General features: G+C 46.8%; 1 protein-coding gene across 4 annotated transcripts in view; it reads right to left on the bottom strand.

Moving 5' to 3' along the window:
* Positions 1-15105, bottom strand: part of OLFML2B (olfactomedin like 2B) — a 49050-nt gene extending 33945 nt beyond the window's left edge. For 2 of the 4 annotated variants that reach the window (XM_006072662.4, XM_025287470.3), the window contains exons 1-3: positions 14424-15105; positions 11724-11987; positions 8870-8977 (exon numbers count right to left, since the gene is read on the bottom strand). In XM_006072662.4, coding sequence (XP_006072724.3) covers positions 8870-8977; positions 11724-11987; positions 14424-14597 — 546 coding nt within the window. In that variant the 5' untranslated portion in view covers positions 14598-15105. The remainder of the gene's footprint in view (positions 1-8869; positions 8978-11723; positions 11988-14423) is intronic. The other 2 variants (XM_006072663.4, XM_006072664.4) reach the window with 2 other exon arrangements.
* Between the last annotated feature and the right edge of the window lie 522 nt (positions 15106-15627).

Below are 15627 nucleotides of genomic sequence, written 5' to 3'. Positions count from 1 at the left end.
ACAAGCCACAGAATTGACATAAAAACTTTAAGTTGAATGAAAGAAACCTAACACATATACACACATACTTCTGTAGGATTCTATGTATTTAAAGTTAACAAACAAAACTCTTGTATTTAGGGATGTATCTTTAGGTGATGAAAATGTAAAGAAAAGCGAGGAAGATGATTAACAAAGTTAAGGATAGAGGTTCCTTTCAGGGATGGGATTTATTAGGCTGGGGTAAAAAGAACTGAGGTTTTCATTGTTGAAATTTGCCATTTGATATCGGAATATATTCTAAATAAATGTGGTCATGTTATACCTCATTTTAATGTGCATTTCTTGCTTTATGTTTGTTTTGCTTATGACATTACTTGCCATTTTATATTTACCTTAGACTATGGAAATGAAGTTCAGAGAAGGCGATGGCACCCCACTCCAGTATTCTTGCCTGGAAAATCCCTTGGACGGAGGAGCCTGGTAGGCTGCAGTCCATGGGGTCGCTCAGAGTCGGACAGGACTGAGCAACTTCACTTTCACTTTTCACCTTCACGCATTGGAGAAGGAAATGGCAACCCACTCCAGTGTTCTTGCCTGGAGAATCCCAGGGACGGGGAGCCTGGTGGGCTGCCGTCTATGGGGTCGCACAGAGTCGGACATGACTGAAGCGACTTAGCAGCAGCAGCAGCAGCATGGAAATGAAGTTAGAAAGCAAATTTGAGCAATTTTCTTATTTGAGTTCAAAAATGGGTTGTACAGTGGCAAGACATCTTGCACCATCAACCACGCCTCTAGTCCAGGAGCTGCTAATGAACATACAGTGCAGCGGTGTACAATGCAAGAAGTTTTGCAAGAGTTGAGAGCCTTGAAGCTGAGGAGCACAGTGGCTGGACATAAGAAGTTGACAATGACAACTCAGAGCCATCATTGAACCTAATCCTCTTACAACTGCATGAGAAGTTGGCAAAGAACTCAATGTCAACCATTCTACAGTAGTTTGGCATTTGAAACAAACTGCAAAGGTGAGAAAGCTCAGTAAGTGGGTGCCTCATGAGCTGTCCAGAAATTTTTAAAAATTGTCATTTTGAAGTGCTCTCTTCTCTTATTCTATGCAGCAACAACAAACTATTTCTCAATTGGATTGTGACATGTGACGGAAAGTGGATTGTATATGATAACCGGCTCAGTGGTTGGGCTGAGAAGCTCCAAAGCTCTTCCCAAAGCCAAACTTGCACCAAAAAAGGTCATGGTCACTGTTTGGTTGTCTGCTGCCAGTCTGATCCACTACAACTTTCTGAATCCTAGTGAAACCATTCCATCTGAAAAGTACGCTCAGCAGATCGATGAGATGCAGCGAAAAACGCAATGCCTGCAGCCTGCATCAGTCAGCAGAAAGGGCCCAATTCTTCCCCACGACAACGCCCGACTACACATCGTACAACCAACGCTTCAAAAGCTGAATGAATTGGGCTACCAAGTTTTGCCACATCCAGCATATTCACCTGACCTCTTGCCAACCCAGTACTGCTTTTTCAAGCAGCTTGACAACTTTTTGCAAGGAAGATGTTTCCACAGCCAGCAGGATGCAGAAAATGCTTTCCAAGAGTTCGTTGAATCCCAAAGCATGGATTTTTATGCTACAGGAATAATCAAACATTTCTCATTGGCAAACATGTGTTGATCATAATGGCTCCTATTTTTGATTAATAAAGCTGTGTTTGAGCCTAGTTAAAATGATTTAAAATTCACGGTCCAAAACCGTAATTACATTTGCACCAACTGAGTAAGTGGGAAGAGGGCATGTGGGGAGCTTTTGGGGTGTTAGCATTGCTCTGTTTCTTGAGCTGGGTGGTGGTTGCATGGGTATTTGCTTTATAATGATTTGCTAAGCTGTACATTCATTGTTTATGCACTTTCCTATGCATGGGCTATTTTTCACCATTTAAAACACAAGCTCAACCAAAATCACTCCACCAAGCAGAGCTTCCAGAGCTCACTTTACCAGGAGGTGAGATTCTCAACAGTTCAGATTCCATTTCTCTCTCCTTCCTTCCTCTTTCATCTGCAAATGGAGTTTCCACTCTTAAATCCTGCTGCAGAGCCGAGGGGGATGCACGCATGTGTATGTGCCTGCTTCTTCTGCCAAGTTCTGATCTTACTCTGGGCAAAATGCCCCTCCATTTGACCCCTTTTGTCTGGTCTGACCTCCAAAGAACTCTCCTTGGGATTCAAGACTATCCAAAGGCCAGGAGCAGAGGTTCAATTCCATTCCTCCTGCAGAGTCAGGCTGGAGACGGAGTGTTTTTCCCATTTACCCAGCATTCTGCCTTTTCAATGTGTGCAGACTGCAGACGGAGTTGGCCAGCAAGAGCCAGGAGACGAGTGGCCAGACCCAAAGACAAGAAACTCTGGTCTGTGGGCCCAAGTCCCAGGCCCATGATTATTCACTGTCACACCAAAGCACCTCGTCATCTTGGGCTGCCTGTTGGGGAAACTTTCACTGGATGAGACCTTCCCTAACTCAACTTTAATCCTATTTAACAAGATTTATGGGATATGGCCATGGTTCTGCCTAGAAATTCCCTTGGAAGGACTATTGCTATAAGTTCTGGTTAGGAAAAACTGACGCTCCCAGGGCAACTAGCAATGATTTGAAGATGCTTATAAGGTTTATTAGAAAGAGCCTGAACAAGGAACCAGATGACCTGAGCTCCAGCCTATTCTTTCCCAGCACTGTGTCTGTAGGAAAGCCATTTAATTTCCTTTGGTCTCATGTCTTGTCCAGCTCATAGGAACAAAGAAACTAAATATAAATGGAATGCTTTAAAACTACTGCTGCTGCTAAATCACTTCAGTTGTGTCCAACTCTTTGTGACCCCATGGACTATAGCTCACCAGGTTCCACTGTCCACGGGATTCTCCAGGCAAGAACACTGGAGTGGGTTGCCATGCCCTCCTCGAGGGGATCTTCCTGACCCAGGGATTGAACCCATGTCTCCTGCATTGTTCCTGCATTGCAGGCAGATCCTTTACCAGGGAAGCCACTAAGTAAAACCACTAATGCTATACAAATATAAGGGATGATGATGATGATTACAAAGGTTCCAGTTCTTGCTACTAAACATTCCATAGTTCTGAAAAAGAGATAGCTCTCATCAATGTAACTATGGTTAGTTTTGGCAAAAACCCAGTGACTGACTGTTCAGAAGATAGATGCTTCTGGGTAGCGGCATTGCACCAAATTCACCCCCAGCCCCCTCCTTTGCCAGCAGAGAGGACTCAGCTGCTAGACAAGGCTAGAAACAGATTATAGCCCTTCAACAAAGCTCAGCGCACTGGCCTTCTCAGAGGCTGAGTGCCTGACCTTGGCCTCATGAGCACTGTGTTCTACCCCCAGAGCCACCTTTCCCAGGCTGTGTTCTCCAGAGAGAATGAAAAACATGTGGCTGCCAAGGTCAGGTACAAGCAGAAGAGGAGGCTGTTACTGATGTTCCTGCACATTTGGATGGTTCTAGGGGCCAAGGGAAAGGGAGGTACTTTTCAACTTCAAAGGTCCAGTTGGATCGTGGTCTAATTCCTTTTGAACCTATTTGAAAGAAGCAGAAGCTGGTTCTAAAAGGGAGAAAGAATCCCAGGCCTGCATGAAGTCCGTTGGTAGTAGGATGCTGTTGACCATTCCCAATCCCATCAGTCTAGTTATTACTATCAGGGAAGGAAAGACTCAAGAAGCCAAGTAACCTGATTCTCTTAGGGAGCCCCTCCAGGAGGAGTGGGGTGATAAGAGTAGACTGCCAAGATCCTATTGGCCACCTTGGCCTGCCTCCAAGTTTGGGCTCCAGTACCCTGACCCTGCTCATTAGACCTCACAACAGAAGTGACTATGGATCTACCAACCCTCCCAGAGCAAACGGCCATGTTCAGACAGCACTTCGTCTCAGCCCTGAGGGAGTTAAGGCTACGGGTAGTTGAGAAGGCTCTGGTGTTCTCTATCTTTAAAAAATTTTTTAATTGGAGGATAATTGCTTTACGATGTTATGTTGGTTTCTGCCGTACAGCAACAAGAAGCAGCCATAAGTATACATGTATACCTTCCCTCTCGTGCCTCCCTCCCACCCGGATCCCCACCCTACTCCTCTAGGTCATCACAGAGTACTGGGTGAAGCTCCCTGTGTCATACAGCAGCTTCCCATCAGTTATCTGTTTTACACATCAGTTCAGTTCAGTTCAGTTCAGTTCAGCCGCTCAGTCGTGTCTGACTCTTTGTGACTCCATGAACTGCAGCACTCCAGGCCTCCCTGTCCACCACCAGCTCCCAGAGTCCACCCAAACCCATGTCCATTGAGTTGGTGATGCCATCCAACCATCTCATCTGTTGTCCCCTTCTCCTCCTGCCCTTAATCTTTCCCAGCATCAGGGTCTTTTCCAATGAGTCAACTCTTCGCATCAGGTGGCCAAAGACTTGGAGTTTCAGCTTCAACATCAGTCCTTCCAATGAACACCCAGGACTGATCTCCTTTAGAATGGACTGGTTGGATCTCCTTGCAGTCCAAGGGACTCTCAAGAGTCTTTTCCAACACCACAGTTCAAAAGCATCAATTCTTCTGCGCTCAGCTTTCTTTATAGTCCAACTCACATTTATACATGACTCCTGGAAAAACCATAGCCTTGACTAGATGGACCTTTGTTGGCAAAGTAATGTCTCTGCTTTTTAATATGATGTCTAGGTTGGTCATAACTTTCCTTCCAAGAAGCAAGAATCTTAATCTCATGGCTGCAATCACCATCTTCAGTGATTTTGGAACCCCCCAAAATAAAGTCAGCCACTGTTTCCACTGTTTCCCCATCTATTTGCCATGAAGTGACAGGACCAGATGCCACGATCTTCGTTTTCTGAATGTTGAGCTTTACGCCAACTTTTTCACTCTCCTCTTTCACTTTCATCAAGAGACTCTTTAGTTCTTCACTTTCTGCCATAAGGGTGGTGTCATCTGCATATCTGAGGTTATTGATATTTCTCCCGGCAATCTTGATTCCAGCTTGTGTTTCTTCCAGCCCAGCGTTTCTCATGATGTACTCTGCATATAAGTTAAATAAGCAGGGTGACAATATACAGCCTTGACGTACTCCTTTTCCCATTTGGAACCAGTCTGTTGTTCCATGTCTAGTTCTAACTGTCACTTTCTGACTTGCATACAGATTTCTCAAGAGGCAGGTCAGGTGGTGTGGTATTCCCATCTCTTTCAGAACTTTTCAGTTGATTGTGATCCACACAGTCAAAGCCTTTGGCATAGTCAATAAAGCAGAAATAGATGTTTTTCTGGAACTCTCTTGCTTTTGCAATGATCCAGCAAATGTTGGCAATTTGATCTCTGGTTCCTCTGCCTTTTCTAAAACCAGCTTGAACTGGTTCTGGAAGTTCACGGCTCACATATTGCTGAAGCCTGGCTTGGAGAATTTTGAGCATTACTTTACTAGTGTATGAGATGAGTGCAATTGTGCGGTAGTTTGAGCATTCTTTGGCATTGCCTTTCTTTAGGATTGGAATGAAAACTGACCTTTTCTAGTCCTGTGGCCAGTGCTGAGTTTTCCAAATTTGCTGGCGTATTGAGTGCAGCACTTTCACAGCATCATCTTTCAGAATTTGAAATAGCTCAATTGGAATTCCATCACCTCCACTAGCTTTGTTCGTAGTGATGCTTCCTAAAGCCCACTTGACTTCACATTCCAGGATGTCTGGCTCTAGGTGAGTGACCACACCATCATGCTTATCTGGGTCGTGAAGATCTTTTTTGTACAGTTCTGTGTATTCTTGCCACCTCTTCTTAATATCTTCTGCGTCTGTTAGGTCCATACCATTTCTGTCCTTTATTGAGCCCATCTTTGCATGAAATGTTCCCTTGGTATCTCTAATTTCCTTGAAGAGAACTCTAGTCTTTCCCATTCTATTGTTTTCCTCTATTTCTTTGCTTTATAGCTGAGGAAGGCTTTCTTATCTCTCCTTGCTATTCTTTGGAACTCCGCATTCAAATGGGTATATCTTTCCTTTTCTCCTTTGCTTTTCACTTCCCTTCTTTTCACAGCTATTTCTAAGGCCTCCTCAGACAGCCATTTTGCTTTTTTGCATTTCTTTTTCTTGGGGATGGTCTTGATCCCTGTCTCCTGTACAATGTCACGAGCCTCCATCCATAGTTCATCAGGCACTCTGTCTATCAGATCTAATCCCTTGAAATCTATTTCTTACTTCCACTGTATAATCATAAGGCATTTGATTTAGGTCATATCTGAATGGTCTGGTTGTTTTCCCTTCTTTCTCAATTTAAGTTTGAATTTGGCAATAAGGAGTTCATGATCTGAGCCACAGTCAGCTCCCAATCTTCTTTTTGCTGACTGTATAGAGTTTCTCCATCTTTGGCTGCAAAGAATATAATCAATCTGATTTCGGTGTTGGCCATCTGGTGATGTCCATGTGTAGAGTCTTCTCTTGTGTTGTTGGAAGAGGGTGTTTGCTATGACCAGTGCATTCTCTTGGCAGAACTCTATTAGCCTTTGCCCTTCTTCATTCCATATTCCAAGACCAAATTTGCCTGTTACTCCAGGTGTTTCTTGATTTCCTACTTTTGCATTCCAGTCCCCTATAATGAGAAGGACATCTTTTTGGGGTGTTAGTTCTAAAAGGTCTTGTAGGTCTTCAGAGAACCATTCAAATCAGCTTCTTCAGTGTTACTGGTCAGGGCATAGACTTGGATTACCGTGATATTGAATGGTTTGCCTTGGAAATGAACAGAGGTCATTCTGTCGTTTCAGAGATTGCATCCAAGCCCTGCATTTCAGACTCTTCTGACACATGGTAGTGTATATTTGTCAATGCTACACTCTCGATTCGTCCCACCTTATCCTCCTCCCACGTGTTCACATGTCTGTTCTTTACATCTGTGTCTCTATCCCTGCCCTGCAAATAGGCTCATCTGTACCATTTTTCTATATTCCATATATATGCACTAATATCGAATATTTGTTTTTCTCTTTCTGATTTATTTCACTCTGTATAATAGGCTCTAGTTTCATCCACCTCATTAGAACTGACTCAAATTTGTTTATTTTTATGGCTGAGTAATCTTCCATTGTCTATATGTACCACAATTTCTTTATCCAGTCATCCGTCAATGAACATTGAGGTTGCTTCCATGTCCTGACTATTGTAAATGTTCAATAGAAATGAACATTGGGATACATGTGTCTTTTTGAATTATGGTTTTCTCAGGGTACATGCCCAGTACTGGGCTTGCTGGGTCATACGGTAGTGTTATTCCTAGGTTTTTAGGGAATCTCCATATTGCTCTCCACAGTGGCTGTATCAGTCTACATTCCCATCAACAGTACAGGAGGGTTTCCTTTTCTCCACAATCTCTCCAGCATTTATTGTTTGTAGATTTTTTTGATGATGGTCATTCTGTTGGGTATGAGGTGATACCTCATTGTAGTTTTGATTTGCATTTCTCTAATAATCAGTGATCTTGAGCATCTTTTCATGTGTTTGCTGGCCATCTGTATGTGGTGTTCTCTTTCTGGGAACATTTTAGGAATGTAAGGAGTGTGCTGAAATCAATCCTTGAAACCATAACGTTTCATCATCCTTGTCCCAGTTCTCCTGGCAAAGCAACAGAGGGATATTTGCCCCTACTCTCTCATTGGTCATAACCTGAGTGCTTTGTTTTTTTAACCATTTCAAAGTATTTATGAAATGGTTAGTTCAACTTTATCCCCTCAGGAAACACACAAAGTAGGCAGCAGACCTTTCCCACTTCACAGATGGAAAAAGTGAGATATGGCTGCGTGGGAACGGCAAACAAAGAGCAATTCACTGTCCTGAGTCCTGGTCCAGTGGCTTTTTTTGCCCCCCTGAAGAGCCTTACATACACCTCCTTCTACATCTGCTATCTCAACTAATCACCCATCAGGGAACCTCAGCTTCTCCACAAGAGACCCCTAAAAGCCCACTTTTTCATGAGGAATAATAATATATTTACAATCATCTCATTATTAAATTTATCTTACCTTAACATTCTAAAAATTAAATAGTTTTCTACTTGAAGTAGCAGCTCTTTGAGCCACTGCTTCAAGAATTCATTCAAGAACTGGATGCCAGTCAATAAACTTCTCATCAAACTGGCTGAACGATGATCATTCCTTTTCTGAGAATTACATGATTGCTTATTTACATGTTGAAGCATTACAACAACAAATCAATGTCAACATTACCGTTTATGACTTCCATCTCCCATCAGCTGTGAAAATCATAGCTCCAGCTGTGCACCTCTTTAGAACTCAGTCACACAAATGCATCTCTGTCTATGGACATTACATTACTAGTCTACTTTTCCTGGAGGTGAGCAGCCTGAATGGTTTCCAATAAGGGGTATTATTTATTGGTAAACATTTTATGTCTTTTTTTCTAAAATGGATTTGAGATGGATTGCTGCCCCTCCTCTCTGACACACACAGAGACATGCACCAGAATAGTTTCTTTAAGAAAGGAAATTAATAACCATATACCCAGAAGAGAGATGACTCCACCTTAAAATATAAAGTAAGATGCTTATTGTACTTTTTACATTTTATTCAGCTCTGAGTTCCCTCGAAGTCAAGGGAAAATAGATATACATTGTTTAGTGGTTCTTATATATGGAAAAAAGAAGGTATTTCTTTTTATCACCAACAATTTGGCATGATTTTGGATGAGTGTTTTATGTATATTTTTTTCTTTCCAAAGAATAATGAGTTAAATATAACCAGGGTACGTGCTTTCTGAAAAAAAGGCTTTGGTTGACTTTAATACACTTTGAGGTTTGATCAAGAGAAAGATATAGAAATCTAGACTCTTCCTTACCTCCTCCAGCTTGTCCACTCGCCCCACCAGTTTGGTGGTAACTGAATGCAGCTTCAGGAGATCCAAGCCGTAGAAAGCTCCTTCCAGCATGTCTATAATGGTGGAGAGCTACGAAACAAGGGCAGGCATGAGACCAAGGCGGGTGCAGATGGACCGAGAGGGAGACGTCTCTGTGTCGGAGGCTGGACAGGGACACCACTAGCCAGGAATTTCGAGGCAGCCCTCAGAAACTGGCACTTAAGCGGGTGGATAGGCAGATCCAATGGTGCAGGTGTGTTCTGTCTACTGGAGTACATGGTTAAGAAGATAGGAGACTCCTACAAGTCAACTGAGGTCTGAATAGCTTCACCAAACTGTTTGTACTTCCTTTATTAAGTCTATCAGTTGGATGCATGTCTGTCTTTCCTACTAGACTGTGAGCTCCTTGAAAGCAGTGCTATATCATCTTCATCCTCGATTCCCCATGATACCTTGGCCCATAACAACAAAGTGGCTTATTAACATCCGTGCCTTGAGGATATGCTTCTGAAATACTTACATGCATTGTCTGCTGAAGTCCCTGGAAGACACCAGCAAGCTTTACCTTAGCACTAGAAGCAAAACTGCCCCTGGGAGGTGGCCCACCTTTAAGGTGGCAAGTTGTCACGGGGTACCCAGCTGTCTCAGTTTTTCTGACACTGTCCTCCCTGCCAGTACAGAGCAGTGGGAGAAAGGTGGCTGAGGTGTTGGTGACATCCAGGTCATGCAAAGTTTAGGCACAGGAAGCTGATGAGAGATGCTTAAAGTGAGCCTCCCTGCCAAGGACTATCCCTGGAAGAGTTTGCTGGACATGCTTGTGCCCACAGCCTTTCTATCAGATAAGAACTCCGTGTGTGAGGCGCTCATGTTTCAAAGATTTCCTTCCTCTGCATCAGAGGAAGATAGCTGAAGCCTGGGTGACAGCCACGGAAGGGCAGCCAGTGAGGATGAACTGTGATGATTCTCTGATTCCTAAAATTTTGCCTGGTGTTGTTTCAGAACCCCCCCAGAGTCCAATCCTATAACTGAGTGATTGTGCCTTTGGTTCAGAAATTGTTTCACAGCAGAGCTGCAGCTCTGAGTGACATGGCTGGATTCTGGGACACTCATTTTACTGGTAAACCCTGCTGCTGCTGCTGCTAAGTCGCTTTAGTCGTGTCCGACTCTGTGCGACCCCATAGATGGCAGCCCACCAGGCTCCCCCGTCCCTGGGATTCTCCAGGCAAGAACACTGGAGTGGGTTGCCATTTCCTTCTCCAATGCAGGAAAGTGAAAAGTGAAAGTGAACTCGCTCAGTCGCGTCTGACTCCTAGCGACCCCATGGACTGCAGCCTACCAGTCTCCTCCGTCCAAGGGATTTTCCAGGCAAGAGCACTGGAGTTGGGTGAAGCCCAACTCTGCTTAAAGGAATATCAGTGACAACCAGTTACCAAGTGTGCGCCAGCTTCTGGCATAGCAGCAGCACTTTACATGGTCATTCATTACTGGAATGTGTCTATGGAGCCCCAACTCTATGTCAGTCATTGTGCCAAGTACTCAATAGTCCTCTCATCTGTGCTCAAAACCCTCAAAGGAGGATGTTACTCTTCCTACTTTTTAATTCAAGGAGACTGAGGTCAGGCCAGTTGAATAACTTGCATATCACCATGCAGCAAGCACTGGCAATGATTTGAACCCAAGTCTGACTCTAAATCAAGCTTATCCCATGAGCCCACACTACAGATGAAGAGCGGAAGGTGGGGATCAGATGAAGGCCTCAGCTGACCTATGTGGCTGCCCCAGATAGGGCCTGAGTTTCCCCACCCTGTGGTCCAGGATTATAGGATTCCAATTGTGAGTATCGTTGCTTTACAATGTTGTGTTAATTTCGACTGTACAGCAAAATGAATCAGCCACACATGTACATATTATTGCTGTTGTTCAGTTGCTAAGTCATGTCAGATATTCATATATCGTCTCCTTTTTGGATTTTCTTTCCATTCAGGTCACCCATTCGTGTCTGACTCTTTGCAACCCCATGGACTATAACCTGCCAGGCTCCTCTGTCCATGGAATTCTCCAGGCAAGAATACTGGAGTGGGTTGCCATGCCCTCCTCCAGGGGATCTTCCCGACCCAGGGACTGAACTTGGGTCTCCTGCACTGCAGGCAGATTCTTTACCATCTAAGCCACTAGGGAAGCCCTTCAGGTCACCATAGAGAATTAAGTAGAGTTCTCTGTGCTATATAGTATATTCTCATTAGTTATATATTTTATATACAGTATCAGTAGTATGTATGTGCCAATCCCAATCTCCCAATTCCCCCCACCTCCATCTTTCCCCTTGGTATCCGCACACTTGTTCTCTAGGTCTGTGTCTCTACAGGATTGCAGTTTGCTGACCGGACCTAGGGCAGGCCCCAGGCCTCTTCCTCCCTGGGTCACCGAGCTCTCGCACTGAGGGCTAAGGCTCACTGCTCTCTGTGTGTCTCTGGGGTACTTGCTGTGCTGACAGCGAATCATGGCAGTAACTTTCCTGGAGAAGAACGCTGAGTTCTTTTGGCCAGCTGGGTCTGGCAGCTGCTCCCAGGCCCGGCCTCCTTGGCTCCAAAAGAGAGAGGGAGACATACTTTGCTCTAGGCATCACCCTCAGACGTTAGAGTTGCAAATGACCAGTCTGTCAATTCATCAGCTCCGGATCCACACGCAACACTCTCCGGCCCAGAGCCTGACCTCCTTTAAAGGTTAAAACAGGGCCCACTTATTCCAAGGCCTTGATCCCCAGCAAAAGCCTTGTCAGATTCATGGGTCCCGAAGGCACCCTCTCACCCGGCCATCACCCTCCACCAGGTCCTACCTTCAAGTCGCGGCTGTCTGCCTCCCGAAGCTTCTGGAGCCTGAAGTCTCCCTCACAGGGATTGAGGGCGGACGGAGGTGCAACACAGGCGCACTTGCAGGAGGGGCCCGAGGCGATGGTCTCCACTGTGTAGAAGTCTTCCTTCCGGGAGGTCCCCGCGTTGACCCGCTGGCAGGCATCTCGGCCCAGGGGCCGCACCACACACTTGCACTGACAGTCTGAGCCCTCAGACACGGCCTTGACTTTGTCATAGTCTCCCAGCAACTGGACAAAGACAGAGAGACCAGGTTGGGGCTGTGCAAACACCAGCATCTGTCAGGGTCCTGAAAAAGGCTCTACATTCACTTTGTCAGATGTCCTGCTAGCCAGAGATCTCCGATCACTCTGGTGCAGAGCTGAAGGGGTCATCGCAACACAATTTGCTGACTCTAGCATTTCCTGGAAGGCACTCTGAGTTCAGCTCTCTTTACTTATTTTGGAAAGGAGTGCATTTCTCAGGGAGCCTTAGTCTTTTATCACTTAAAGGAAGAAAACAAATAAGCTCCATCATTCTTCCAATAGTACTTGCCTTAGCTAGAATCCAGATTTAGACTGAAAAGGGAAAAGAGAAAGGATGATGGAGGGATTGGAAAACTGGCATTCCGATTTCAAGACTGCTGGCTTCTGTTCCCCTTCATTCATTCTCCATTTACTGAGTGCCACCTTGGGACTGAGCTTGGTGCTATGAGAGGTAAAGCAATGAATGGGTCAGAGAGCCTGCTCTCGAGAGCTTCCTGTGCAAGACGTCTGTAAGTTACAATCACCCCAAGCAGAGAGTGGTAAGTACCCCGGATGTGGGAGTCCAGTGGGAGCTCAAACAGAAGGACACAGAGTGTGGCTTCTAGAAGGAAGTGGTATCTGATGTGGCCTCAAAGGATGAGTTAGATTTGGAAAAAAGAAACTGGGAGGAGAGAGACAGATGCAGATGTCAGTAGGTTTACTCAGCCCAAGGGTTCATTTGGCTCCTAGAATAGCTTCTGCACCCAAACCCCAGGCCAAAGCCAGGAAAGCAAACTGGCAGCACTTGCTGCCTCCACAGCGCTAAACATTTCCTTCTGAGTGCTTGCCCAGGCAGGAAAACACGCAAGGGCAGGCTTGCTGGAACCACAATCCTAGGCACTTGCTGGGGACAAGGCTCCTCCCCAGCTCCTCTGCAAGACATCCTATATCCCCAAGGTCATGGCTCCCTCTGTGGGCACAGGGAATAGTTCCCTTCCTTTGACTAATGACCCTGGCAGGCAAGCTCTGGGCTTGTTGGAGTGGATATGTTCCTGGGATGCAGTTGGGGGAAAGAAGTCTTGTAATGTTTTTCTTGCAAAGGTTGGGTTTCTTCTAATACTAATATTTGTGTTAGGACTGTTGTCAAAGGCGGAATGGATCAGTGGAAGACAGAGTTGTAGCTCAAGATGACTTAAGTGGCCAGTCTTTATGGGCCGATGGAAAATCATAGCTGTCTGCTCTCTGAAACTCTGCTTAGATTCCTATATAGCCCTACTCAGAGACTCTGGGCAAAGTCCTTCCTTTCAGGAGGCTCAAGTTTCAGGAAAGTTTTTGTTGATGGTCCTCCAGAGCCCCAGTATGATGGATTTTTAAGTCTTTTTGATTTAGGGGTCAGTGCGAGGTTATGGATGAGTATAGGGCATATATTAGCATAATTCTTAAAGGAAGGGTGAGGTGACTAGTGTTTGATAAATGCCAAAGTGGAGCCGATCATTCTTTCTACAGGAAGGAGTCAAGGACCCCAGTCCAAGGGCTTAGTAGAGGCACAGGCAGCACTATAGGGATCCTTTTTCAGCCGTCCCTCCTCCTTAGGATTAAGGTGACACCCAACACATAATCATCAGGCCAGTCCTGGAAGGCGTGAAATAAACAGTCTAGAGAGAACTGTTTTTTACTGTCATGAGATCAGGGCTGCAGACAGTCAGAGGACCTGGCTCTGCCCATCTCTAGGGCCCTTTACTTTTTCAAGTCTTACGGTTCTTATCTATAGAGCAGGAGTAAGCACGCGTGAGGATTGAGGCAAATTAAACAAGTGAAAGCTCTTTGTAAAAGGACGTGTTACAGATCCTGCCCCTACCCGCTGTCACTCCCCACTCCAACACCATCTGCCAGACCTGAGTGGATCTGCATTTCCCTCTTATCTCCCCAGTGTGAGGGGGGCACTTATCATCAGTGCCTCAGTGTGGGGCTCACCTCATGTTCATCACACTTGTTGCTGCTCTCCTTCCTCCCTGGGGGTCTCACTCAGGGTCATGAATATCTCCCCGTACGTTACACCACCTGCCTCGGTCCAACACGCCCGCCTGTATTCACATTCCAGTTCTGACAAACAGCCACACAGACAAGAGATGGCCATACTTTCCACAACCCTTGAACCAAAAGGTTTTGATATTTTTTCTTTCTTCTCAGGGAGTTGTGACATGTCTCCCCTTCCTTCTCCTCTCCTTTTTCCTGATTCTGTAACCTTGAAAGACCCTATGACTTTGAGAGGAGGACCCATGTCTCTTCAGTTAAGAAAATGTTCTGATAAATGAAAAGCAAAAGCCCTCCCCTTCGGTAATGGAGGGACAAACAGCTGCCTCCAAACGCTTCAGCGGGGACCGTCTTAAGGCTCTTGCCATCACTGGGGCCAAAGGAGTGAGCCTGGGACTCGCAGCCTACCTGAGATAACACGTTCTCCTGGTTGTCTGCTTCGTTTTGCAGAGTCTCATCCTCTGTGGGTGCCACCGTCTGCACATCTGGGGGCTCGGTCGTCCCGGTGGGGGGAGTGCTGTACCCCCAGCCCAGAGTCGTAACCAGAGCGAAGCAGAGAACTAGCAGCAAAGACTTGGCCATGAGGAAGGCGACAAGAGGGAGCTCGGCCCCTTGGAAGAATGGCTGGGGTCCGGTGCGGAGGGTGGTGGGGCGGGGGGCGCGGGTATCTCAGCAAGGAGTGAGGCGAGAGGGTGTCTTGGCTGAAGCCCCAAAGTGACTGCTCTAGAGCTGGGTGCGGCCGGGCGGGGCAGGAATGTACGCCCCAGAGACCCTGGTCATCTCCTTCCCGACGCGATCAGCCGGTAGACAGTGGGGCGCTGGGCAGAAGGAGGTGACAAGGAAGGTGGAGGTGGCAAGGCGAGCGCGTCGTCCTCTGGAGAGGGCTCAGGTGGAAGGAGCGGGTCCGGGCTGATACGAACGGGGCGCTGCGCGCCGGGGCGGGCGGCGGGAAGCCTGGGGGCGCACCCGGGCCCTGTGGGAGTGCGGGGCCGGCAGCGGCGGCGGTGCCGAGGGCTGCTGGGCCAGGGCGCCGCGCAGCGCTGGCGCGGAGGGAGGGCGGAGCCTCTATTGTGCCGGGCCGCGGGGATGCAGCCAGTAACCGCGCGGAGGAGGAGGAGGACCGGGAAGCGCCCTGGGCTCGGGCGGCGGGGAGACCAGCCGACCCCGCCCCCGACTCGACCTCAACTGCTGCTCACGCCCTCCAGGGGTGACGTCGGAAGGGCGCCTCTTTCATCTGACCGCAAATGGGAGAGAAGTTACCCTGAGCCGGGTCCTTGAAGTTCGGGGATCCCTTGTGCCCGTTCTCTCCGAGAGGAGCGAGTTTCCTGTGGGTTGGCAGGTAGGCACCAAGAGCTCTCTCCTAGCGCGAGCCAGTATAGATGGATCCTCAACACCCTCCTTTTATTGCACCTGGAGGACGGAAGGAACATTTGCTCTTGGATGTTTCTTTTCCCTGACGACTCTGGAAAGACTCTTGGCAGCTTTGAACTTGGCGCCACTGGTCGTTTGCTCGCCTGCCACAGCTTTAGAACCTGGTAATACCTCCACCCAGAGGGTAACTATTGAACTCTCTGCAGGAGTGTCCTCAGCTCAATTCGGTCGCTCAGTCGTA

The sequence above is a fragment of the Bubalus bubalis genome, chromosome 6 (assembly GCF_019923935.1).
Source record: "Bubalus bubalis isolate 160015118507 breed Murrah chromosome 6, NDDB_SH_1, whole genome shotgun sequence".
Lineage (NCBI taxonomy): Eukaryota > Metazoa > Chordata > Mammalia > Artiodactyla > Bovidae > Bubalus > Bubalus bubalis.
The sequence above is the reverse complement of the archived record's forward strand: the minus strand, read 5'-3'. Positions and strand labels throughout refer to the sequence as shown.